At 39.0% G+C, this 22458-nt stretch overlaps 3 protein-coding genes across 5 annotated transcripts; all 3 read left to right on the top strand.

Annotated features, from left to right (window-relative positions):
• Nucleotides 1-158: 158 nt before the first annotated feature.
• On the top strand, nucleotides 159-1356 carry trmt2b (tRNA methyltransferase 2 homolog B). Its single transcript, XM_042066050.1, has 2 exons — nucleotides 159-282; nucleotides 420-1356. Exons 1-2 carry the CDS (start codon nucleotides 274-276, stop codon nucleotides 1086-1088), a joined length of 678 nt encoding a protein of 225 aa, XP_041921984.1. The 5' UTR covers nucleotides 159-273; the 3' UTR covers nucleotides 1089-1356.
• Nucleotides 1357-7875: 6519 nt separating this feature from the next.
• Nucleotides 7876-13865, top strand: scdb (stearoyl-CoA desaturase b). Of its 3 annotated transcripts, none has more exons than XM_042066079.1 (6): nucleotides 7876-8034; nucleotides 8355-8577; nucleotides 9737-9867; nucleotides 10028-10233; nucleotides 10898-11039; nucleotides 13534-13865. In XM_042066079.1, exons 2-6 carry the CDS (start codon nucleotides 8361-8363, stop codon nucleotides 13651-13653), a joined length of 816 nt encoding a protein of 271 aa, XP_041922013.1. In that variant the 5' UTR covers nucleotides 7876-8034; nucleotides 8355-8360; the 3' UTR covers nucleotides 13654-13865. The 3 variants fall into 3 exon arrangements, with proteins under 3 accessions (XP_041922013.1, XP_041922010.1, XP_041922012.1); XM_042066076.1 differs by lacking the exon at nucleotides 13534-13865 and adding an exon at nucleotides 11501-13153 and having other exon boundaries at nucleotides 7877-8034; nucleotides 10898-11130; XM_042066078.1 differs by lacking the exon at nucleotides 13534-13865 and adding an exon at nucleotides 11501-13153 and having other exon boundaries at nucleotides 8015-8138; nucleotides 10898-11130.
• Nucleotides 13866-16590: 2725 nt separating this feature from the next.
• wnt8b (wingless-type MMTV integration site family, member 8b) lies at nucleotides 16591-21795 on the top strand. The gene is made up of 6 exons (XM_042066073.1): nucleotides 16591-16661; nucleotides 17221-17254; nucleotides 18080-18218; nucleotides 18977-19102; nucleotides 19347-19489; nucleotides 20655-21795. The coding sequence occupies exons 1-6, from the start codon at nucleotides 16591-16593 to the stop codon at nucleotides 21216-21218; spliced, it is 1077 nt and encodes a 358-aa protein (XP_041922007.1). The 3' UTR covers nucleotides 21219-21795.
• Nucleotides 21796-22458: the final 663 nt, after the last annotated feature.

Below are 22458 nucleotides of genomic sequence, written 5' to 3'. Positions count from 1 at the left end.
TAATACCATCTCCAGTGAAATATTATTACCGAAACAAATCAACCTTCTCTGTTAATAAAGGAGTTGATGGAAACCCAAAGACTGTTGGATTCTACATTGGCAGTGGGAAAAGAGGCAACATTGTCTGTGTTAATGGAGATCACCTGTTGAACATGCCCGAAAAACACAAGTTGGTTGCTAGATGCTATGAGGACTTTATTCGGCAGTCACCTCTGCAGCCTTGTATTGTATTCCATGATGGAGGGTACTGGCGAGAGATTACAGTGAGGACTAATGCAGCAGGTAACACCATGGCCATTGTTTATTTTCACCCTCAATGCCTAACCACAGAAGATATTTGTATTCACAAAAATGCTCTTGTGGAGTACTTCACAAAGGGTCCAGGGTCAGTTTGTGATCTGGACTCCTTTTACTTTCAGGAGAGCTCTATGACCCATTGCAGCCACCAGGAGTCTCCATACCAGCTCCTTCATGGGCAGCCACATATCCATGAGGAAGTGTTGGGCTATACGTTTCGTATCTCTCCAGATGCATTCTTTCAAGTGAACAGGGCAGCAGCAGAGTGTCTCTATCAGACTGTAGGGGATCTCAGCCACACCACTAGAAGTGACACTCTACTGGATGTCTGTTGTGGAACAGGTGCCATTGGGATATCCATGTCCTCCAGGGTGCAAAAAGTTATTGGCATTGAGATTATCGAACAGGCAGTGGAGGATGCAAAATATAATGCTTTGCTCAATGCAGTGTCTAACTGTGAGTTTTTAGTTGGAAAAGCTGAAGTAGCTGTACCCAAACTCTTACCTTCTCTTGGGTCTGAGGGTGGACTCACTGCAGTGGTTAATCCATCCAGGGCGGGACTTCATTATCGAGTGATCAGAGCCCTCCGTAACCACCCCACCATTCACAGACTTGTATACATATCTTGCAAACCGGGTGGAGAGGCAATGAGAAACTTCCGAGACTTGTGCTGCAGCTCTGAGCAACAGAGGAAACTCACTGGAAAGCCATTTGTACCCAAGGTAGCCATCCCTGTGGACATGTTTCCACAGACGCTGCACTGTGAACTGATTCTTGTCTTTGAAAGATAAGACTGGACATACAACACTGAGAATTAGCTTGGATGAAACCTCCTGTCTAGCATGGCAACTGTAACACTTTTAAACATTACAGTAAAACTGTGCTGTATACTTATTTATTCACAGACAATATTAATTATCACAGTTTAACAGGGTAGAGAAATTACTATTTAAAACCCTGCATCCACATTGCAGGATTTACTTTTACATAAGCTGTAATAAAGTGTATAGCTTAAAACTGTGAATCACTGTTTTTGAATAAAGTAAAAACACAAAGATTTCTTTATTAACTAAGTATTTGGGTCATTCCGTGTTTGTCTACCTAATATTTAGGTTCCAAAACTAAGACCTATAAAATATCTTTGTTGAATTCCAATGGTTTCAAATATTTTTTTTCACCCTTGATTTTGTATACATGTTTACACCCTCATAAATGCTTTATCTTGCAGGCCATGTTTGGGCATTAACTCATTGAGTGCCAAAATGTGTTGAGTGCCAAAAACGTAATATTACGTTTTTAGCTTTTTTTTTAATTAAGACACTAGACACTCTAACACACCTTATATGTGATTTTGGGAACTCTGTGAGGAATTGAAACGAAATATATGACGATCGAAAACTCATGAAAACGCACAATCTGGACATTTAATCTTAAAACTCTGCTTTTGATGGTTGCCGCTTTGGGTTGAATCAGTGACACATGCACGTCAGGTCAAAACCAGGCCATTTTTGTGGGTTTATCACTAGGTGGCAGTCTCGCCAGGTCACTTCCCGGAAACTTTACAGGCAACACTTCATATTTCATCAAAGACGCTACATCTCCATTTCTAGAAATAAAACAGGGATTTTGATGAAAACTAGCCACTGTTTAGCTTGGGATTTATTAGGAACAGAGGCATGTAGAAATAAACGGTTTGTACCTACTGAGAGCTTAAAGTCTCACCTTTCAAACAAGCCATTGTATGTGTCCATAGCTATAACATAGAATACGCTGTGGCTCTACAAAAATCGTGAACAATGATCAAGATTGCTGGCACTCTGGGCCAAAGCTTCCGAAAACAGCGCGGCATTCAATGAGTTAATATCTTGAAAATATTATTCCTAGCCTGCCCAAATTTTGTAAGGTGAAAGACAGACATGTTCTCGGTATGGCTGGACTGTTAAACGTTTGTACTGCATGTCCATTCATTTTATATAAGCCCCTAGATATGGAACAAAATGCAGACTGGTGATCACTAGTAGGAACACAAAAAACATTGTGGAATAGCTCAGTTTATAGTAATGTTGTGTATAAATTGCCAATGATGTACCATGTTTCATTCAAATACACTTACATGGTTACATTGTATACCAATATGTTTTCATTCTTGTCCCTGAGGCAAAACAATGATTTCACATAAATTTCACATAAATGCCTACTAGCTACCCCATATGACATTTTAATCCTATGAAAAGGACTGAAAAACACTACTCCCTCTTGTTTAATCCTTAAAATCGTCAAGCCCATTATATGTAGAGCTCAAAATATCAAATATTAATAAAATATGTAAAAACAAAAACAATGATTGATAACAAATGCATGCAAAAACTCTTTTTACACTCCCCCCCCCCCCCCCCCCCAAATCTAGGACCTTGTAGAAAATCAATTAAAACTGTACAATATTTGAATGGTTCAGTCATACTACTGAGAACATGTTTGTCTTCCACAACGTTTGGGATGCCTTAGAATAATAATAATGCCCAAACATTTCCCAGATAATGTGATTTTTCATGCTGTAAAACTCTTTTTACAAAACTATTTACTTTTTACAAATCAAAAGACATAGGATTTATTTTAAATTTGGTTTTGTCCCCAGGGCCATTGAACTGTTCAACACTTCACTTAAGGGTCAAGGAGATAGACTTATCTGCATAGTCTGTTTACATGCTATATTAGCACATTTGCACAACCCCTCCCTCCCTCCTGGACTGTGGCCGTACTTGATGCTTAACACCTTATACTCAATACTTGACCAATGGCTGTTATGGGCGTAGGTTTAGGGTGGGACGCTAGTGACTAGTCCCAATCAAAATTTTGAGATGACAAAATTGTCCCCACCAATATTTTAGCGAACTCCTTTGTTCTATTTGGACTATTCCAACGGCAAGGACGACAGTAAAAGAAGCACTGTCATTTGATTGGCTGAAATCGAAGGGGGTTTATCTGACACACACAACAGAGTCAAAGCATAGCTTAGGCCTACTTTGTAGTGACTGTCAGAAAAGCGAGCGAGTGTGTATGCTAAATTATCAGGGATGTCTACCAATACATAACCCAAAAGAGGTCAGTGTAAAACATTGTAATATTCCCTTTGCCCTTCAGCATCACATTTTGCCTCTTTTTGGGCTTTGTAGATCAGCTATGCTGTGGCAACTGGTGACAAGGTTTTCAAATGCGGATTTTACTAAGGAAAAAAGCATTAACTGTTAGGATATTACCCAGTATATTGTTACAGTTAACCTAGCTTCTGTAATCTTTCAACCAAGGTTAGGAGTCATGTTGAATAGGGGTGAGACACTTACTTTTCTCCTTTTATGATCTCATTCAAGAAAGATTTTCTTTGACTTGTTAGTTTTTTGAACATTTATTTTATCTAATGACATAGCAAACATGATTAATTGAATCCACATATCCTTGCACTATGCGAAACTATTTTCCACTAGCCTAAAACCGTGAGTTTGAAAGCTAATTGCGTTCAAGTGACAGGCACACAATTAAACTTGCACACCACAAATTTGATGATATTGAAGACAAGTGCAGACTAATAATTTAAATATCATTATGATGTATTCAAATGATCAAATATGTTTAGCTATTAGTAATTATGCAGATCATAAAATGCTATAAATAATTAACAATATACAGTATATAAAGTTTATATGAATACCAAAATATGAAATAGAAACCTATGACAACCATCACTTTCTGTGTGTGTGTGGTGTGTGTGTGTGGGGGGGGGGGTTGGGTTGTGTGTGGGTCAATCAAATTCTATGATTGCCACTGATGTGAATGATCACACAATATTTAATATTACTGATGCCGTCAAGGTAGGGGTGGGCGATATGGACAAAAAATAATATCTCGATATTTTTTGTGATTTTGACGATAACGATTATTAGTCGATATCCTTTAAAAAACTTTTTTTTAAATGTTTTTAAAAGTCCGAGTTACTTTACAGCTCATTATTACAATAATAACCAATAACCTAACTTATGACCTTTTAACCAAACCAATGCATTGTCACTCTATGACACATTTCCAATTCTGCCCCCACTTGTATGTGTGGCAATAACATGGTCTAGCCAGCTACATTACAGAGGATAGATAGGCCTGACAGTTTCCCAAGAGAAAGTCTGAAGCTGAAGTTCCTTTCAAACCTTTACTTAGGTTTCACCAGAGCCCGTCTAGGTCCTTATTAGACATTCTCTGGTTTCACTGTAAAACTAAGCAGACCTTACAGAATAGAAACGAATGCATTAGCTTATGGCTAATGTATATGAGAAATCCCATAGAGATGCTAACGGTTAGCATAATCAATAAAAGTTTATATTTAGAGCGAACTTCAGTCCATTTACAAAAAGGTAACATAAGAAGACTTCTTTGTTTACAACTGATTATTAAAATACTCAAAGGCTAGCCCAATGTTTACATATAATACCGTGACTTTAACTTGAATGGAGTAGCCGCACAAAATAAACATTAGGCTGTGTGTGACAACTTGGACCACTAGCAATCACGTGACTTGCTCTGCTGCAGCCAGGATCCTCCTCGCATTCACCTCCTGGCTTAGTGAATGTATGGGGGTTCAATGCGTGATTTCAAGTGTTTTTCCCCCCAAGTAATTTAAATACTCGATAATGTCAATTTGCACATTGTTAAAACAGCAATCACGATATTATCGCAGACGATATATATCGCCCACCCCTACGTCAAGGTGGTGGGGGCCCCCAAACCAAATCAAAATTAAAAAAATCGCAAAGTTATCGAAATCGAGATTCTTCACTTGGTATTGGTATTGAAACAATAATGTTGGTATCGTGACAGCAGGAGTTGGAGATGTGTCCCCACCAAAGCTGAGACCAAACCTACGCCCTTGCTGTTACCCTTTTACCTCAACCTATTCTTGCACTGATATAGTTTTGTTATATTATCTTGTCTACATTATACATCATTCTCTTTTTTCATTTAATTTATTTCATATTTATTATATATTTCATATTTTTTTAACATTGATGGTTAAGTGATTGTCATTCAACCACTTATGTAAAAATTGAAGGTCAGATGACAGTTTGGAGTTTATCATATCAGAGTTGGGGTCAGAAAGAGCACAGTGTCATCAGCATACATTAGGCATTTAGAGTATTTACACAGAGCTGGGAGATTATTAATATATAGAAGAAAGAGTAAAGGCCCCAGAATGCTTCCCTGTGGGACACCCATACCACATCCCAAGGGCTGAGATATTGCATGGTCAATTTTGACAACTTGTGATCTATCAGTTAAATAAGAAGAGATCATGTCTAATACTGAGGGCGATAGGTTAAAAGAGTGAAGTTTGGATAATAAAATTAGGTGGTCTACTGTGTCGAATGCTTTACGAAAATCGATACATCGATTGCTCCAGTAATGTGTCTTCTATTGAGAAAGTTAGGAATTTCCTCAGTGAAAAGTAGTAAAGCAGATGTCCATATTACTATCCCCACCCTTTCAACTGTATATTGCATCTTGCTTGTGTCGGTTGAGGGGTCCACGACCATGGCACCCTTGACAGGGACAACAAGGAAGCGATCATCCTCCACAGGCTCAGTCCCTGCCCGGTCATGCTTGATCATCCTTAAGCACACTGTGTTGATATTTGATTAAGTTTATATAGTGTATTTAGTATTTTAGTATCATGTGTATCTTCTACTGTCTCTATTGTACAGTGGAGTTTTTATATTACTTTTTCTGCTGTAAGTGCATGTTGTGCGTGATGTCTGTATGCTACTGAGACCTTGAATTTCCCCTGGAGGATCAATAAAGTTTCTGTCTGTCTGTCTGTCTGTCTGTCTATCTATCTATCGATCATAGCCTAGACAAGGTTTGAACAAAATCTGAGATGGTGCAGCAACAACTTATATGATTTGACACGGAATTTCACATTAAAGCAACACCAAAGAGTTTTTTGTATACCTTAAAATAATGTTTCCAAAATCGTTTCAGTGGTTCATCAACTCGTAACAAGGTGAACGGCACTTCTACATTCGCTTCGCGGCCCTCTATCGGCTATAACCGCACTATGTAAGTTTGCCAGATCGGGTAGCGGATCTATAGTTCGATGGAATGAGACATAAGAAACTACAAATTTGACTTGTTTCTGAAGTCGCAATACATCATACTTTCATAAAATCATGCAACAAATAGCGTGTGTGCACAGAGGAAAAGTGCTTTAGTGTTGCTTTAACTGGATCTGGACTTCAAGCCTAAAGCAAGATTCTTTGCTGACTACACTGGTCTCAATCACAATCACAGGCAAAAGATACACCTAGATGTGGAGTAGATATTGGATGCTACATTGGTATCTATTCACAATCACAGGCTATCAAAAGATACACCTATGTGGAGTATATATTGGATGATACATTGGTCCCTATTCACAATCACAGGCTAAAAAAGATAGGCCTAGATGTGGAGTAGATATTGTCTTAACATTCCTACCAAGATTTAGCCCAGGTTCCCTATTATAATCTGTTCTGAGCTTTGATCTGTAAGGGGTTTTCCTAAAGCTTGTGAAATTATATGGTGGTTTATTGGTTTATACCAAGGTAGTATAATATTGTATCTCATGTTCAGTTATGAAATATCTCTGAGCAGTGTATTACAATGTGATACATCAGATGAGATAGTGACCGGAGGACACCCATGGGGTGATTGGTACAGATGAGTCCAAGGAGTGTTTGAGTACACAGTTGGCTAATAATAGAACAACAGCAGACCAAGAGGGAGAGGGAGAGGCAGGAAGGATTTGGTTCTGTTGGGCATCATGTGCCCTAGTTTCAGCACTATTGCCAAATTCCCCTCATAAGTGTTTCAAATGAACTGAAATAACACTTTGAATGTCATTCACTGAAACTCTGAAAACCTTCTGAAAAGAATTTAATGCACAGTTTTACCAAATAAGTTGGCCAACATGTATGTTAGCCTGCCTTCTTTAAAGTAGACAAACATTCTGTGGTGAAATGTAATTTTGACAAATATCCATATTTATATAAATTCTGCATAATATAGGCTACACATGTATGGTAGCCTAATACAACAACAATTGTTGCCTGTATGCACCATTTTCACATATTGCATTCTACATGCTGATGACAGTCATGACCTATAAAGTAGCCTAGGCTATTTGAAGCAATGTTTTGATGAAGAAATATTCATAACACAAAAAACACATAAGTCGAGAAACAGTGGTTGAACTTAAATAGCCTACGCCTAGGAAAACGCTTCAAATGAAATATGGATCCATAACTGATAGGTGTAGTAGGGCTACAATTGTATACAGTCTAATTGTATGTTGTAGACGTGCAATGTAAAGCGTTATATTGTGGTTATAAGTTAATCAGAGTTAAACCAGTTTATCAGCATGACAGCATTATTTTTTTTCTTATCAGCGATTTCTGTACATATAGCGAAATAATGTGGGCCACCTCCTATCTCTGTACAGTTACACAATTTGTCTTAACAAATACAGGAGGTGGTCCAAATTAAACACAGACGAAATCGTGAATTGCCCATGCCACCGACCTACAGATGTTGTTGCCAAAGACCAACATGAACATCAGATAAGCAGGCGACCAATGAAACTGGCAGGGCAAGGTGGCATCCATTACGCTTCAACCAATTGCGATCTTTAAAATCGACGTCTGAGGAAGAGAATCGGAGGTAAGCGGAATTCTTCAACAGGACTGTATAACGTTATTGTTCTCCGTTACTGTGCTTTCGTTGTTGAGTTGTAACGTTACACCGAGCATCTACATCAGCCAAAGGTAGGCCTAGCTGCTTAGCGTTTACAGACTATGTTCGTTAATGGTTGTTTCGCAAGCATTTAGTTTGCATCCGTGTTGTAGTCCCCAGGAAGGGGAAAGACCCACCCGTTTCTGTGGACTTCGCATAGGCTACGTTTCTTGACATCACTCGTCTAGCTGTTGTATTTCACGTGTATAACCTAATATGTGGTCATTTGTTGCTTCCACAATCCACAGTGAAACATGACGAGAAATTCAGAGTTCAGTCAGAACGCTGAAACAATGGCTGAAACCAGGACAGTGGAGGATGTATTTGACGATACTTACAGGGAGAAAGAGGGTCCAAAACCCCCACGGCGAATCGTGTGGAGAAATGTTATTTTAATGACATTGTTGCACAGCGGAGCTCTGTATGGACTGATGATTGTACCATCTGCTTCCATTCTAACTTTACTTTGGGGTAAGTCCCATGCAATCTGTTTTCAATTTTCCAACTTCGACGCTTTAGCTCGTGTTGGTGTCCAGTGTTCAGTCCTACATCTAGTAATGTTCAGAAAGAGATGACCTGATGGGCTATTATGAAAACGGTTTTTGCTCTGACGTCACACTGTTCGAGGAAGCACTGCATTTTTGGCTGTTACAGTGATGTTTATCACCCTGAATCAATCGGTAGGCTACATTTCAAACAGTTGTGGAAACGCAACAGGTTTTGATTTGTTTCTCACTGTTCTTAGCCTCACCTTGTAGTATAGCCTAACTGTGAGTGTGCTGCTATTCATTTAAATGTTGATGTTTTGCAAGGTGGAGTGTAAAACAACTTGGTGGACAAATACATAGCCTATGCTATACATTTTCTGTTTGAGACTGTTAAATAGAGCACAAGAATGCATGAGATAGAATGTGACTCGAATGTCTAAGAAATCATCCTGCCAAAACTGTGTCCCACTGTTTCATAAATTTTTGCATTGCCAAACTGCATAATATTTCAGGCTGAGAACAATGAACAATTGCCCATTGCAATAGGCTTTCTATTGTGGGCTTGTCGAGCTCACAACAGTGTGGCCTTCTTCACTGGTCTGAGGCCTTAATAGCTCAAAGCAGTGTCTGACCACACATAGAAAGACATTCAGTACATAGAGAGACATTCAGTTGTGAAAGAGGAGACCCCCACCCAGTCCAGTGAGATGGACATAAATACCCAAGAGACAGCTATGTTGAGAACATTTGTGTAAGACAGGGATTCCCAAACTGTGGTACGTGCACCACTGGTGGTATGTGAGCTCCATAGGGGGTATGCGAGATGAAAATGGCAATGTCGGAAAGGTGTTAAAAATGATTTTTAAAATAAATCCTAAGCCTATGTTCTCTTTCTTCTTTGTATTTCATAATGTTCTCCACACTGTTGTTTTGTGTGAGAGCTAATAGACGAGTTGCACATTTTGATTTTGTTATTTGTTATCATGTAGGGCGGCTAATTAAACATGATGCCTGGAATGCGTCAATAGAATGTGTTACGTTTTTATGTGCGTGGTAGGGGTACGTGAGCCGAGTCAGGATGTAGGTGGTGGTTTGGGAACCGCTGGTGTAAGATATTGATGTTTCTCCCCATCCTCCCACAGCGGTTGTGTGCTTCTTCATCAGTGCTCTGGGAGTGACTGCTGGGGCTCATCGGCTGTGGAGTCACAAGTCATACAAAGCCTCACTGCCTTTACGCATCTTCCTTGCTTTTGGAAATTCTATGGCCTTTCAGGTAATATAAACAAGTTAAACATGCACAGCATCAAAATATAACTATACAAATCAAGAATATGTGCACAAAACTGTTATGAATACGAAAGTAGTCTGGTAGAATAATGGTGTACTATGACAAGGGAGTAACTTTTACATCTCTGATGTGCTTGACCATCCAGAATGACATCTTTGAATGGGCTAGAGATCACCGAGTGCACCACAAGTTCTCTGAGACCGATGCAGACCCTCATAATGCTGTTAGGGGCTTCTTCTTTGCACATATTGGTTGGCTCTTAGTCCGTAAGCATCCAGACGTGATTGAGAAGGGGCGCAAGCTAGACGTTCATGATCTCAAAGCAGACCCAGTCGTCATGTTTCAAAAAGAGTGAGTATGGTGTGAGTAGGAAATGTAATGCGAATTAAAATGGTTACCGTGCATCTGTGAACTTCCATGAGCCTCACTAAAATGCCAGTCATTAAATCAGTCCACACTAGCAGTACAAGTCTTTGAATTATTAGTACTATCTGAAAAGTGATAGTAAAACCTGTTGTGGGAAAAAACGTATTTTCATCTCTTTAAAGAGGAAATGGTAGTCGGGGTCAACATGCACCTCACATTCTGATTCACTGATAAGGCTTATCGCAGCTTTGCCAGAGCAGAGATCAGCCCACAGGCATTCAGGGGGCAGTGCATTGTCATATTGCCTATGCTGTCAGATCCTGTCCCGAGTTGGGTTTAAACCTCCCTCGGAAGAGGATTAGCAAGTCTGATGTCAGCAGTCATCAAAACATAATTCATTTGAAAGTACAAATGGTAACTTATTAGCCACTGTAACTACTAGATATTGACTGTGTATTGAACTTCTTCCTGGTATATTGTCATTACACCTTAAACAGATGCGTGTTTTTGATAAGAGTCTCAGATTGTTATCAGAATGTGTTTTCCCCAATGTCCTCTATTTAGTAAGCACAGTGGCAGAAACCGTGAATGGTCTCAATCAGTACCATGATGCAGACTAATTCTTGACCTTTTCTTTCTTCCTTTCAAGGCATTACAAGGTCTCAGTGGCACTGGCATGCTTCGCCATTCCCATGTTTGTGCCTTGGTACCTTTGGGGTGAATCTCTTTGGGTGGGCTACTTTGTCCCAGGACTCCTGAGGTACGCCACTGTGCTCAATGCCACATGGCTGGTGAATAGTGCGGCCCATATGTGGGGGATGAGGCCCTATGACCATCACATCAATCCCAGGGAGAACCGCTTTGTGGCCCTCAGTGCCATAGGTATGACATTAACATTTCATGTATTCTGACCGTTCATGCATATCAAACTATCATCTGAGTGCAACAATACTTCTCTGCCTTCTGACTATTCATGCATTCTTGCCATTATGGTAATATGAAAATAGAATACTACATGAGGACATGATCTCCCTGAATAACACAGTGCCATGTGTTGAGAAATGAGTGCTCAAAAACACTCTTAAAGATGAATGGTTATTAAAACAGCTTATTATAAGTCAGTTAAATGTAACTGTAAAAATGTGTCTGTCATCCATCCATTTGTCATGTGTCTTTAGAATATCCATACAGTTTTTTTATGAAAAACTAAATTATAGTGATTTCTAACTGTTTTCTTCCATTTCATTTTCAGGGGAGGGTTTTCACAACTATCATCACACGTTTCCTTATGACTATGCAACAAGTGAGTTTGGTAGCAAGCTCAACTTCACTACTGCTTTCATTAACCTCATGTGCTCCCTAGGCCTGGCCAGTGACTGCAAGCAGGCTTCCCCAGAGGTAGTCAAGGCCCGCGTTCAGCGCACTGGGGATGGCAGTCACAAGACTGGTTGAGCGATTCTCAGATTTGAAAGCTCCTATGCAGTCACAACAGGCCAAAACATATGTGAAGCTATATATTCACAGAGTTTATGAACGAGTTTCAAAAATGCATAGTAATGTCTCCAAATCTTATCTGAGATAAAAAACCGTGAGCCTTGCGAACTAATACTGGTAATAAGATATATATTTTTTGCATTGAGATTGACAGTGAGAGTGTTTGGTGGAAAGGTGTGGCTCTAAGTCTAGCTCTGGAAAGGCCCTGGACCTCACTGGTTAAGAGGCCAAGTGTCTGGAAGTGACACTGGTGTATCAGTTCCACTTTGTGGATATAGCACTTTTTCGTTAAGCGTTCAAGTTTGTTATGGATGTCATTCCAATGCTATGCAATATATACATTAACATATATGTGCTATTAATCATTTTTGGCACTTTGAAATGTTGTGAGATAAGTAGTTTTACATGTGAAGCTTAACATTGAGAATCTTTGCATATAGTGTCATTTATTACCCTTATTTGGATAATGGTGTGATACTGCTTTGGATTGTCATTAATCCTTTACATCATCCATGAATAAGTAAGGACTGGACAAGTATTGATTTACAATGAAATTGATATAATGTTTTTTTCCCTTTACTATTCAACTGTTGCACCAGTCAACAAACATACTCGTTCTACAGTCAAATAGAAAGAATATTGCTTGGTGCTCTTAGTCTGTTTGTTATTGGTGGAAGGTTGGGATTTATTTATTGATACATTGCACAATTACATACCTCTAAATATGGATTGTACCTGATTGAAGCACAACACAAGATGATCAGATTGGAACTGACTTGTCATAGTGCATTGCACCACTTGGCCATTATGGTCAAATCGAAAACAGAATGAAAGATTTGAATATGGAAATATTTCTTGAAAAAGAAGTATACTTATCTCTGCCTTTATTTCACAAAGGGACATAGTCTGTCCTTCGGGGAAATAAACATGGAAAAAGTAGTTGTTTGTCGATATATTTATATGAACATATCTGCAAGAAGTTGTTGCCTCCCTGTTGCCTTATCAAATAACATATTATTATTGGTGCCTGATTATAGTAATAACAAGAATGAATGTCCACCAAAAAGACCTTGGGTCTATGTCAGACCAAATGACTTACCATACATTACCAAATGTCTTAATTAGTGCAGGTGAAGGGTGTCACAGATGAAATGACACTTTTCGCTGAGGTAATGATGTAGGCCTACATCATACCTTTACATTTTAAAGGACCACATTGTTATTCTGACGCAGTGATGGCAAATGGTTAGTGATTTGTTACTTTTGTATCTTGTCCTGTAAGAGTAGCCTATTTTTTATAGTGTTGGCTTCTTGAGTTTCTGAATGCCTTAATAACTGGCACATTTTGAAAGGAATGTTGTGTTTATTGTAAGCACCAAAAATAAACAATTTTACATGTAAATCTGTAAAACTTGTATTGTGACTTTTTGCTATTATACAATTAATTATTTACCTTCAATAAATTCCTTACCTTAATTATGCATTTAATGTGTCACTTGGTAAGTTGTCTCCATCTTGTGGTAGAGAAGTAAGTTGCACAGGTTATAGGCCTGTGACAAGATATATATCCTCTACAACTGACTCCTTTTACACTCTCTGTTAAAGAATAGCTCAAGAATATAGCCTAGGCCTATTCAGTCATTTAATAAGTTTAGTTTGATCATTACATGTAGGGGGACTAGAGAAAAGGAGATACTCAAATGATCATCTATTCTATGTTAAATATTTCTCATTAAATAATCCTTTAGTAAATACCCAAGAGACACCACTGTGCTCAATGCCACATGGCTGGTGAATAGTGCGGCCCACATGTGGGGGATGAGGCCCTATGACCATCACATCAATCCCAGGGAGAACCGCTTTGTGGCCCTCAGTGCCATAAGTATGACATTAACATTGCATGTATTCTGACTGTTCATGCATCCTTGAAGCTGCAAGTGGTTCGCACTCTGAAAAAAAAAGACAAAGTCTTACAAAAATGGAGCATAGGTTTAATAGAGCAAGGGTAGACGTTTCAACAGACTGCGCGCATTGAGAATAGCCAGATTGCTCAAACGTCTGCTCTTGCTCTATCACATTCCTTTTTTGTAAGACTATGTCTAGTCATTTTTTTCAGAGTGCGAACCACTTGCAGCTTCATTTCTCTGCCTTCTGACTATTCATGCATTTTTGCCATTATGGTAATATGAAAATGGAATACTACATGAGGACATGATCTCCCTGAATAAGTCATAACACAGTGCCATGTGTTGAGAAATGAGTGCTCAAAACACCCTTAAAGATGAATGGTTATTAAAACAGCTTATTATAAGTCAGTTAAATGTAACTGTAAAAATGTGTCTTTGTCATCCATCCATTTGTCATGTGTCTTTAGAATATCCATACAGCTTTTTATGAAAAACTAAATTATAGTGATTGTTATTCTCATTAAATAATCTTTTTTGTTTTTGCTGAATGTTTACACACTAAAAAATAACAATGATTAGACCAAAGCTAAAGACCAAAACTTAAATTCTTGTAACAACAAAGGCATCAACAGCATGCATGCCACATACAGCACATTCAACGTTGCACTTTGCTTGCAGTTCTGAAGCACACATATTGCAAAGCACTGATCTGTCTTAGGACAACTTCATCCAATGAATGACAATTCCATCATTGATATTCAAAATGCAATATCTAGTCAAGATGCAAAACACACATGAAAATATACATCATTGAGCATCATTGAGCACCTATCATTTGACTACACTAGACCAGGTGAGCTCAGCACTTGTGTGAGGACTTTGCATACATGGAGAGAGTGAGAGTGATGGAAAGGTGGAGAAGAGAGAGAAAGGAGAGGAGGACAAAAGAACAAAGAGGGGCAATATCCCTGGGCTGCGCTGCATGGGGAAATATCACCTTGTGAGCCACTACTAGTCTGCAAGGACTTGTCCATGGCCCATGACCATGCTGCCCTATACTGTATACTGCACACATTCAGTCATCACATTTCTAATGCACTGCAGTGTACTTGTGCAGAACAGATCAGAGTCTTCCAGGTTGTTGTCTTCTGGGATAATGTTCGTTTCCACCAGGCTACTGACTCATGAACCACAATATACATTCACAGTTGTACTCGCTCCCTTTCCCATTTTTCAAGCTGCCCAATGAATTATTTTCCAGTGAAGTATATACCACCAATGTATTCTGGAACAATCTTCCATAGAAGCATGCATGAGTAAATTAAAGACAACAGTGATTTGTACATCCGTGTGTTGTTTCTGATTTAAACGAATGCAAATGTATCATTTTGTTGCAAGAATGGCACTTAAAAAAAGTTTCACTTTGAGATGTGAGTTGTTTTGCTCTGCTTTATCTGGAGTGTGTTTTTGAGCCAAACTCTGCAAAAAGCATAAATGAGATGTGGCTGGAATACACAAAGAAACATGGTGGTAAGTGCAAGTCAGACAAAAGAGACCAAATGCAATAAGGGAAAATGTCACCTGGGTCTAAAATGCAAAACAGGCGCTTGAAGTTCGAATGGGTGTGATCCCCGTGGTTACAGGCGGATCTGCGTTTGATTTTTTTTTAAATCTGGTGAATCTCAAAGACTTAATCCAAAAACATCCCGCAGAAACTTGCAAATAACTTTCTCTTAATCCTAATTTGCACATAAGAAGACAGGCGAATGTCAAAGAAACAATTGCTCAAATGAAAGGTCAGACAGGGGCAACCACAAAAAAGGCAAATGACACTTGAATATAGGCTACGCTATTTGATAGTTAGGCCTACCGTCTAGCTTAGATTCGCAAACAAGCATTCTTACCATGTCGGTGCTGATATCGCACTTTTGAATTTAATGTTGACGCCTTAATGTCAGTTCAAATTGTTGTGATTGATCTTTCATTTGTTTACTTGAATAGTGATAAAATCCCAAGCCTGAACTAAAATAATTAAAGAAGCCTAAGGGCCTAGCAATAATAATAATAATAATAATAATAATAATAGCCTAATAATAATAATAATAAACAAATCAATAAAAAATAGCCTAAATGATGATGGTGAGTCTCGACTGAAATATCTAGAGTCAATAAACTACATATTTTCATTGAGAATGTTAAGCAGCCTATTTATATTGGCTAGTTTTAATTGTTGGACCAAATGGTATTCTGATGTCGAAAATAGCCTAGCCTATATCACGTTAAAATGCAGGCTAACTTGTAACTGGCAGGCTATAGCTTAGCCTGTATTTTATGTGAAAAGTTCATGCGGTAGGCTATAGCACAAATTTAACCGAAATGTTAACCCGAATAATATCCTCGACAGTTCAATTGACATAAAGACATTTCCCTATCAGGCATAGCCTATCTTGAATCCCCGACGACGGGGTAGCCTACGTCTAATTAATCCAATTGATGTCTTTTCCACAGTCTTTAGGCTTGCCATAATCGAAATAACAATTTTATGTCAGACGTAATGGCTGTTGTTTCTGGATAAAATATTGTTTCTAAATAAATGATTAAAAGTTGATATATAACTATTTTGGTTTCATGCCATTTTGATTTAACTGTTAACAGGGAATAGACGCTTCCCAGCTATTTCTCTTCTGGAAACCCAGGGTGCCCTTTTGATCATTTCAAACTCTCCGTGCTATAATAGACCTGATTGGCTGAAGGAGTAAGACGGGGAAAATCTTTAATTAAGCAGATAATCTCTTGTTGGGATGAGAGCAGCTCCATTTCAGAACCCCCCCTGGTTCCCACATGAACCCCTTAGCGTCCTGAGATCTGCATGTAGGTATATACCCTCTAGCAGAGCGCTCGGGTTTACAGCACATAGAATTCTAATTCTCTAAATCTCAGGATGCTTATGCATTTAGAAGTCTACTACTACATTTTCATTTTGATGACTCACGTGAGGTCCTGCTGCTCCTGGTAAGTAGCCTATAAAAATGATGTTCTGTCTGATTTTATTGTTTCTTTGCGTCACGATTTTACAGTAGGTTTCATTGAAATACTCGGCCTGTGATTGCTCAAGCAGTCGATGATTTGATGAAATCTCAATGGCGGTATGTTTTTATATTAGGATACTTAAATCATTATGTGCTGACAAATGATGCAACATTGTTGTTTTTATTGTAAGGATGACTGCCATGTTGAGTATTCAATTAATCAAATTTAGCTTGCTGTTATTTTACTCAAATGCTAATTTACAGAACAACCTGTTTATAAAATGTGTGTGTTTTGCCTTTTCTGTCATATGTCCCTCTTTTCTTGTATAAGTAAGAAAGTTTTCTGTTGTTTTAATCAGATCAGAATGTTTAAATATTTGTGTGACTATCTCTAAACTGGGAGCTATACATTTGACAAGAAGTTAAAAGGGCTATATGTAAGATAATTCATTATGAAAAAAACTAAGATGTTTTGCATCACTGTTGCTGTCTGAGGATGGGTGAGAAACATTTTTGAGTTAATGGGCTGCTCTGTTTTCCAGGTCAGTGAATAATTTCCTGATGACTGGCCCAAAGGTAAGCCAACTTTTCTTTTGATCTTCCCTGCTGATCTCTATCTAAAGTACATCCTTCAGACTGCGTCACTCCTTTGAATTTATATATGATATCTTTTGAGCTTGATCCTCATCCACAAAACAGAGCAGAAGTATCTGAAGTCATGTCCTGAACCTCACCCACCAAACCCCCATTTGTCCAAACTATAAACCCCAACATTCTTATTCATTCACTGCGGAATGTAAATCAGATTCTGGTTTGAAAATGCGGGACCATTTCTCTAGGGATTGGGTCTGACAGGGTCCTCTTCCTTAAACATACTTGAAATCATTCACTATATTGCGTTCTGAGTTGTAGAATGGCAGACTAAGACTCCTCTGGTGGGTGGTCATCATTAGCAAGCCAGACACCAGTGAATGAGGTTGAGGTTCAATCTATCCAAGGCCACTTGAGACATATTAGGATATATCTCTCAGAGTGAACAAGCAACCTGTCACTCAAGATGAAGTAGAACTCTTGATATTTGGAAAAGAATCAGTATGAGGAATCAAAATCCTTCTTAAAGAATTATGATCTAAATGTTTATGTGTAGTAAATGTGTACCATTAAAACAAACCGTTTGGTAATCAGGAAAGCAAAATGTTGAATAATGAAAATTAAAGTGAGAATTCTGATGTTCGTTTTGTTTGACCAAACATCCATTGTTTTTGTGGCCTACATAGACACTCTCTTCTTTTGTGTTTACATGTGTTTATTCTTTAAAGAAATGGCAACAAACAGTATCTCTAACAAGATGTTGCTCAGCTAAAGGGCTCTTGTAACCCTTGTGATTGTTCACCCTTTCAGGCCTATCTCATCTACTCCAGCAGTGTTGCTGCAGGGGCTCAGAGTGGGATTGAGGAGTGCAAGTATCAATTTGCCTGGGAGCGCTGGAACTGTCCAGAGAGAGCTCTTCAGCTGTCCACTCACAGTGGCCTCAGGAGTGGTGAGAAAAGAGCAAGCAAACACATGCTCTTCCATTAATATGGACCTAAGCTTTGCATGCAGGATTAGCATGCCATTGCTTCACTCAGTTTATTGCCCAAACTGACGGCCGCATCTCAGGGATACCTTTTATTCAAAGTTTAAATTGCTGAGAAGTAGGGAAGGCATTTTGTCACATCTGGTGGGAAATTATTTTGTAAAAATTATTTTGCAATTTGAATGGCCAGCATCTTAAGATTCAAAGAAAATTGTAATTATAGCGTAGTTTGTTTAAGTGTATTTGCTGTGGTCTGAACAAATGTAACAAAGCTCAGTTAATCCAATCATAAATGCAAAAGAAACTAATACTGTTTACAGACAACACCAGAACAAGATTATTCAGTCTTTTGAATATTGCTGGTTAATTCCCTTAGGACAAAGCGAAACCAGGACTAGGAAGGGATATCAGAGAGGCGTGGAAGGTGAAATAGACGCCTCGTCAGAAGATAAGGGCTTTAGGTCAAAGGGCTGCCTCAGGCTCCTTTCAGAGGGCATTCCTGGAGTGCCACAGAGGGCAAAGTGAAGCTGTCACAGTCCAGAGCTGACCTGCTGTCTAATTGTGCTCTTTCCCATCAGCTGCACCTTTTGCTATTGGTCTCTTAATTCAGGTTAACTGCAGTGCAACTGGAACAATGCAAATGGTCCATGATGCAATGATATAGAATAATATAATTGCATGATTTTGGCCGTGTGCTTTAACACTGAAAATTCTTTTCACAGCAAACAGGGAGACAGCGTTTGTCCATGCTATAAGTTCAGCAGGTGTGATGTACACCCTTACACGCAACTGTAGCCTTGGGGACTTTGACAACTGCGGCTGTGATGACACAAGAAATGGTCAACGAGGTAAGGAAGTTAATCACCATTCTGCATGGGAAAGGTGTACTCAAAATTTAGCCTACCAACTTAACAGCGAAACCTAGAAGGCTATTCTTGATTAGGTTTCTCATTATTTTATCATCTCTTAAAACCTAAATTCCTAAATGAGCGACAAATTATTTGCGGCTGTTTTGTTTCCATTGGTGTAGTCTAAGAAGCAGATTAAATAAAAATCTAAACCAGGATCTTTGTGTCCTCCGTTGACTTGCAGGGGGCCAGGGTTGGCTGTGGGGAGGTTGCAGTGATAATGTTGGCTTTGGAGAGGCGATCTCCAAACAGTTTGTTGACGCCTTGGAGACAGGGCAAGATGCACGAGCAGCAATGAATCTACACAACAATGAAGCTGGACGCAGGGTAATGTTTTCATATTTTTTAAAAAAAAAAACCCTCCAACTCTTCAGGGAACAGAGAGAAGGTAGGCTCTCTAAAATAGCTTCATAGGCTGATCTGAAGTCTGGAGAGCTGATTTGAAAGGAAAGCGCGTAATAAGTAGTTGTGAAAACTTAGTTAGAGGTGGAGCCATAGACTTAGGAATCTCACTTGGCCACCAACAGAATGTATAGTGTCCTTTGAATCATTATTTTTTCTTTTCTGAATTATATCCTACCACCCAAGAGTTTTATTCAGTCTGTTATAAGCAAGGTGCCACTCGTCCAAATCACAGTGTGTGCGCTGTACCAGAAGGGTCTATTTACAGATCCTGAATGTCTTTTATGATGAGACCTCAACTCAAGACTCTTGGGATCAGTGGTGCAAGCTTAATTAGAAGACCTAAGGGGCCACACATAGCAAAGCTTCTGTATAATGTTGTTCCCAAACAAGTGTTTAGTTTTATTCTTGCAATAAGGTTCTTACATTTATTTTGGCCTTTGTTTCACTTGAGAAACCCAGGGGATCATGGCTATGCAGCTGAAGTGGTCTTTGTTTTTGCTGCCGGCACTGCCTCCTCAGTTTTTGTCAGATCCCCATGGCACCTGGAGCATCATTGTAACAGAAAAAATAGCAGAAAGAGACCCTTTTTTATTTCCTCTTCAATGGAATTTCAATTGGGTCCACTCCTAACAGAAAACATGTTGACAATGGTTATACTAAATAAATACACCCCTTTCCACAGCAGAACAATCAGACTCAATGTGAATCCTTGATACTTACTCACCTTCAGTGAAAATGCTTTAGTCTGAGAAAAGAAATGTCCTTTTTCAAGTGACAGCTGCTTATAACGACCAAAGTCAGGATATATTGAGTGCACACAAAAGCTGATGAACAGGAGAATTGAACCTTGAACTTGGCCCTCTTTCACACGTTGAATTCATCCTCTTTTCCAGCTTCAAGCCATACACTCAGTTGGAAGCTGTCTTTGTAAAGCAGAATGCATACAACTGAAAATCAAACATTGACATAAAAGCAGTGAAGAATGCAAAATAGTAGTTCACATAGATTTTATACCTATGTTTAGTGGAATCATGAGAATAGAAATGCATTTGCCTTTTTTAATACGAGAAATGTTTTGTTCGACCAGGCTGTTAAAGGTACCATGCAGAAGACATGTAAATGCCATGGAGTTTCTGGGAGCTGCACCACCCAGACGTGCTGGCTGCAGCTCCCTGAGTTCAAGGAGGTGGGAAACTATCTGAAGGAGAAGTATCAGAAAGCCCTGAAGGTAGACCTGCTCAGAGGGGCCGGCAACAGTGCAGCCAGCCGCAGGGCTATCGCTGAGACCTTCAGCTCCATCTCCCGCAAAGAGCTGGTCCACCTGGAGGACTCACCTGACTACTGCCTGGAGAACAAGACCTTAGGCCTGCCAGGCACGGAAGGGCGCGAGTGCATCAAAAAGGGTAAGAACCTGAGCAAGTGGGAGAAGCGCAGCTGCAAGCGGCTGTGTGGAGAGTGTGGCCTGGCGGTGGAGGAGCGCAGGGCGGAGATGGTGTCCAGCTGCAACTGCAAGTTCCACTGGTGCTGCGCTGTCAAATGCGAGCAGTGCCGCAAGACTGTCACCAAATACTACTGCGTGAAGAAGGGAAAGAAGGCCAAGAGTGAGAGCAGCAGCCAAAGGAAAAGTCTCAGGCTCAGAAAAACCCACTAAGAAGAGCAAGTCGACAGCTTCTGAGGTTTTCATACAAACACTCCATTTTGTTTCCTCTAAGATAGTATCCCTCATATATTTCACAAAAACTGTAAAAACAAAATATGAGAAGTGTAAACTAAAGGGTATGTTGAAGTTTTGTCAAAAGAAAATGACTGAAAGAGATTATGTGGAAATAAGCCTTAGATATATTGGAAAGCTTTGCATAAATAAAAGAAGCATTGCAAATATTAGTTGTTTATAGGTACAATAATCTGAATATATTTAAATACTATTTTTGTACTTTTCTACATGACCCCATTTGTATATGTTTACCATTTGAAATGTGGGAACACTTCTAAAAATGTGGGAATTCTCCCTCTATAAGATGACACAAATAAACAAACTATGGACTAGACAAATCAAAATCCATTCATGTTTCCATTTCCAAAATTGGCATTTGTGTAATACACAGCAATCAGAGCCTCCAGTCAATGTGACAGAGACCCATCTGGGGCCACAGGGGAGAGAAGTGAGTTGCACGTCCCTCTACAGTCTGTATTTAAATGTAAATAAAATGAAGCACTTTGTTAATTTATTGCACAGTCTGTAATAGTTTACTTTGTTTCACTCATTTCCAGTCCTTTAAAACACAAGATCATCAATACAAAACAATTTAATAAACCTGTTATACAATATTATTTCTGGAGTTATTAAGAATTATCCGCATGCTAATTATGTTCATTTTTACTCATTTTTTAACTGAATTAGTCAATCTGTCTAATGAGTGAATTGACGGTGAACTCACTTAATTGCTGAACACTTTATAGGGCAGAAACATTACAGTTTCGGAATTAAATGAAAGGAATAAATGTGTTTCAAAGCAAGTTGAACATATGTATACAGAAGATCATCTGTGTAATCTGCATAAAATAATTTCTGCATTGTTCATTTTAGTATCAGATAACCCTGGGGCAAAGACACAATTAGGGGAGAAATGTTTAATTATAGTCTTCCTTTTTCACACCTTTCTCATTTTCACCCTTACAAATTCCTTCTTTTTATGTCATTGTAATCTTTAAAGAACTCTCAATGCCTTGGCTCTTGCTTGCTTCTTTACTGTTTAATACTGGTTTAATTAACTCTGTCGAGACAGAGGGAAAACATGAACCTAGTTGCCCTCTAATCAGCCTGCCTCTAATTTTGTATGCTAATCTTCTTTTTCACTCTACCATCATGGGAAAAGAAAAAAAAATGTTGG

This window comes from Alosa sapidissima, chromosome 16 (genome assembly GCF_018492685.1).
Source record: "Alosa sapidissima isolate fAloSap1 chromosome 16, fAloSap1.pri, whole genome shotgun sequence".
Classification (NCBI taxonomy): Eukaryota; Metazoa; Chordata; class Actinopteri; order Clupeiformes; family Clupeidae; genus Alosa; species Alosa sapidissima.
Note: the sequence above shows the minus strand (reverse complement) of the source record. Positions and strands in the feature narration are given on the sequence as shown.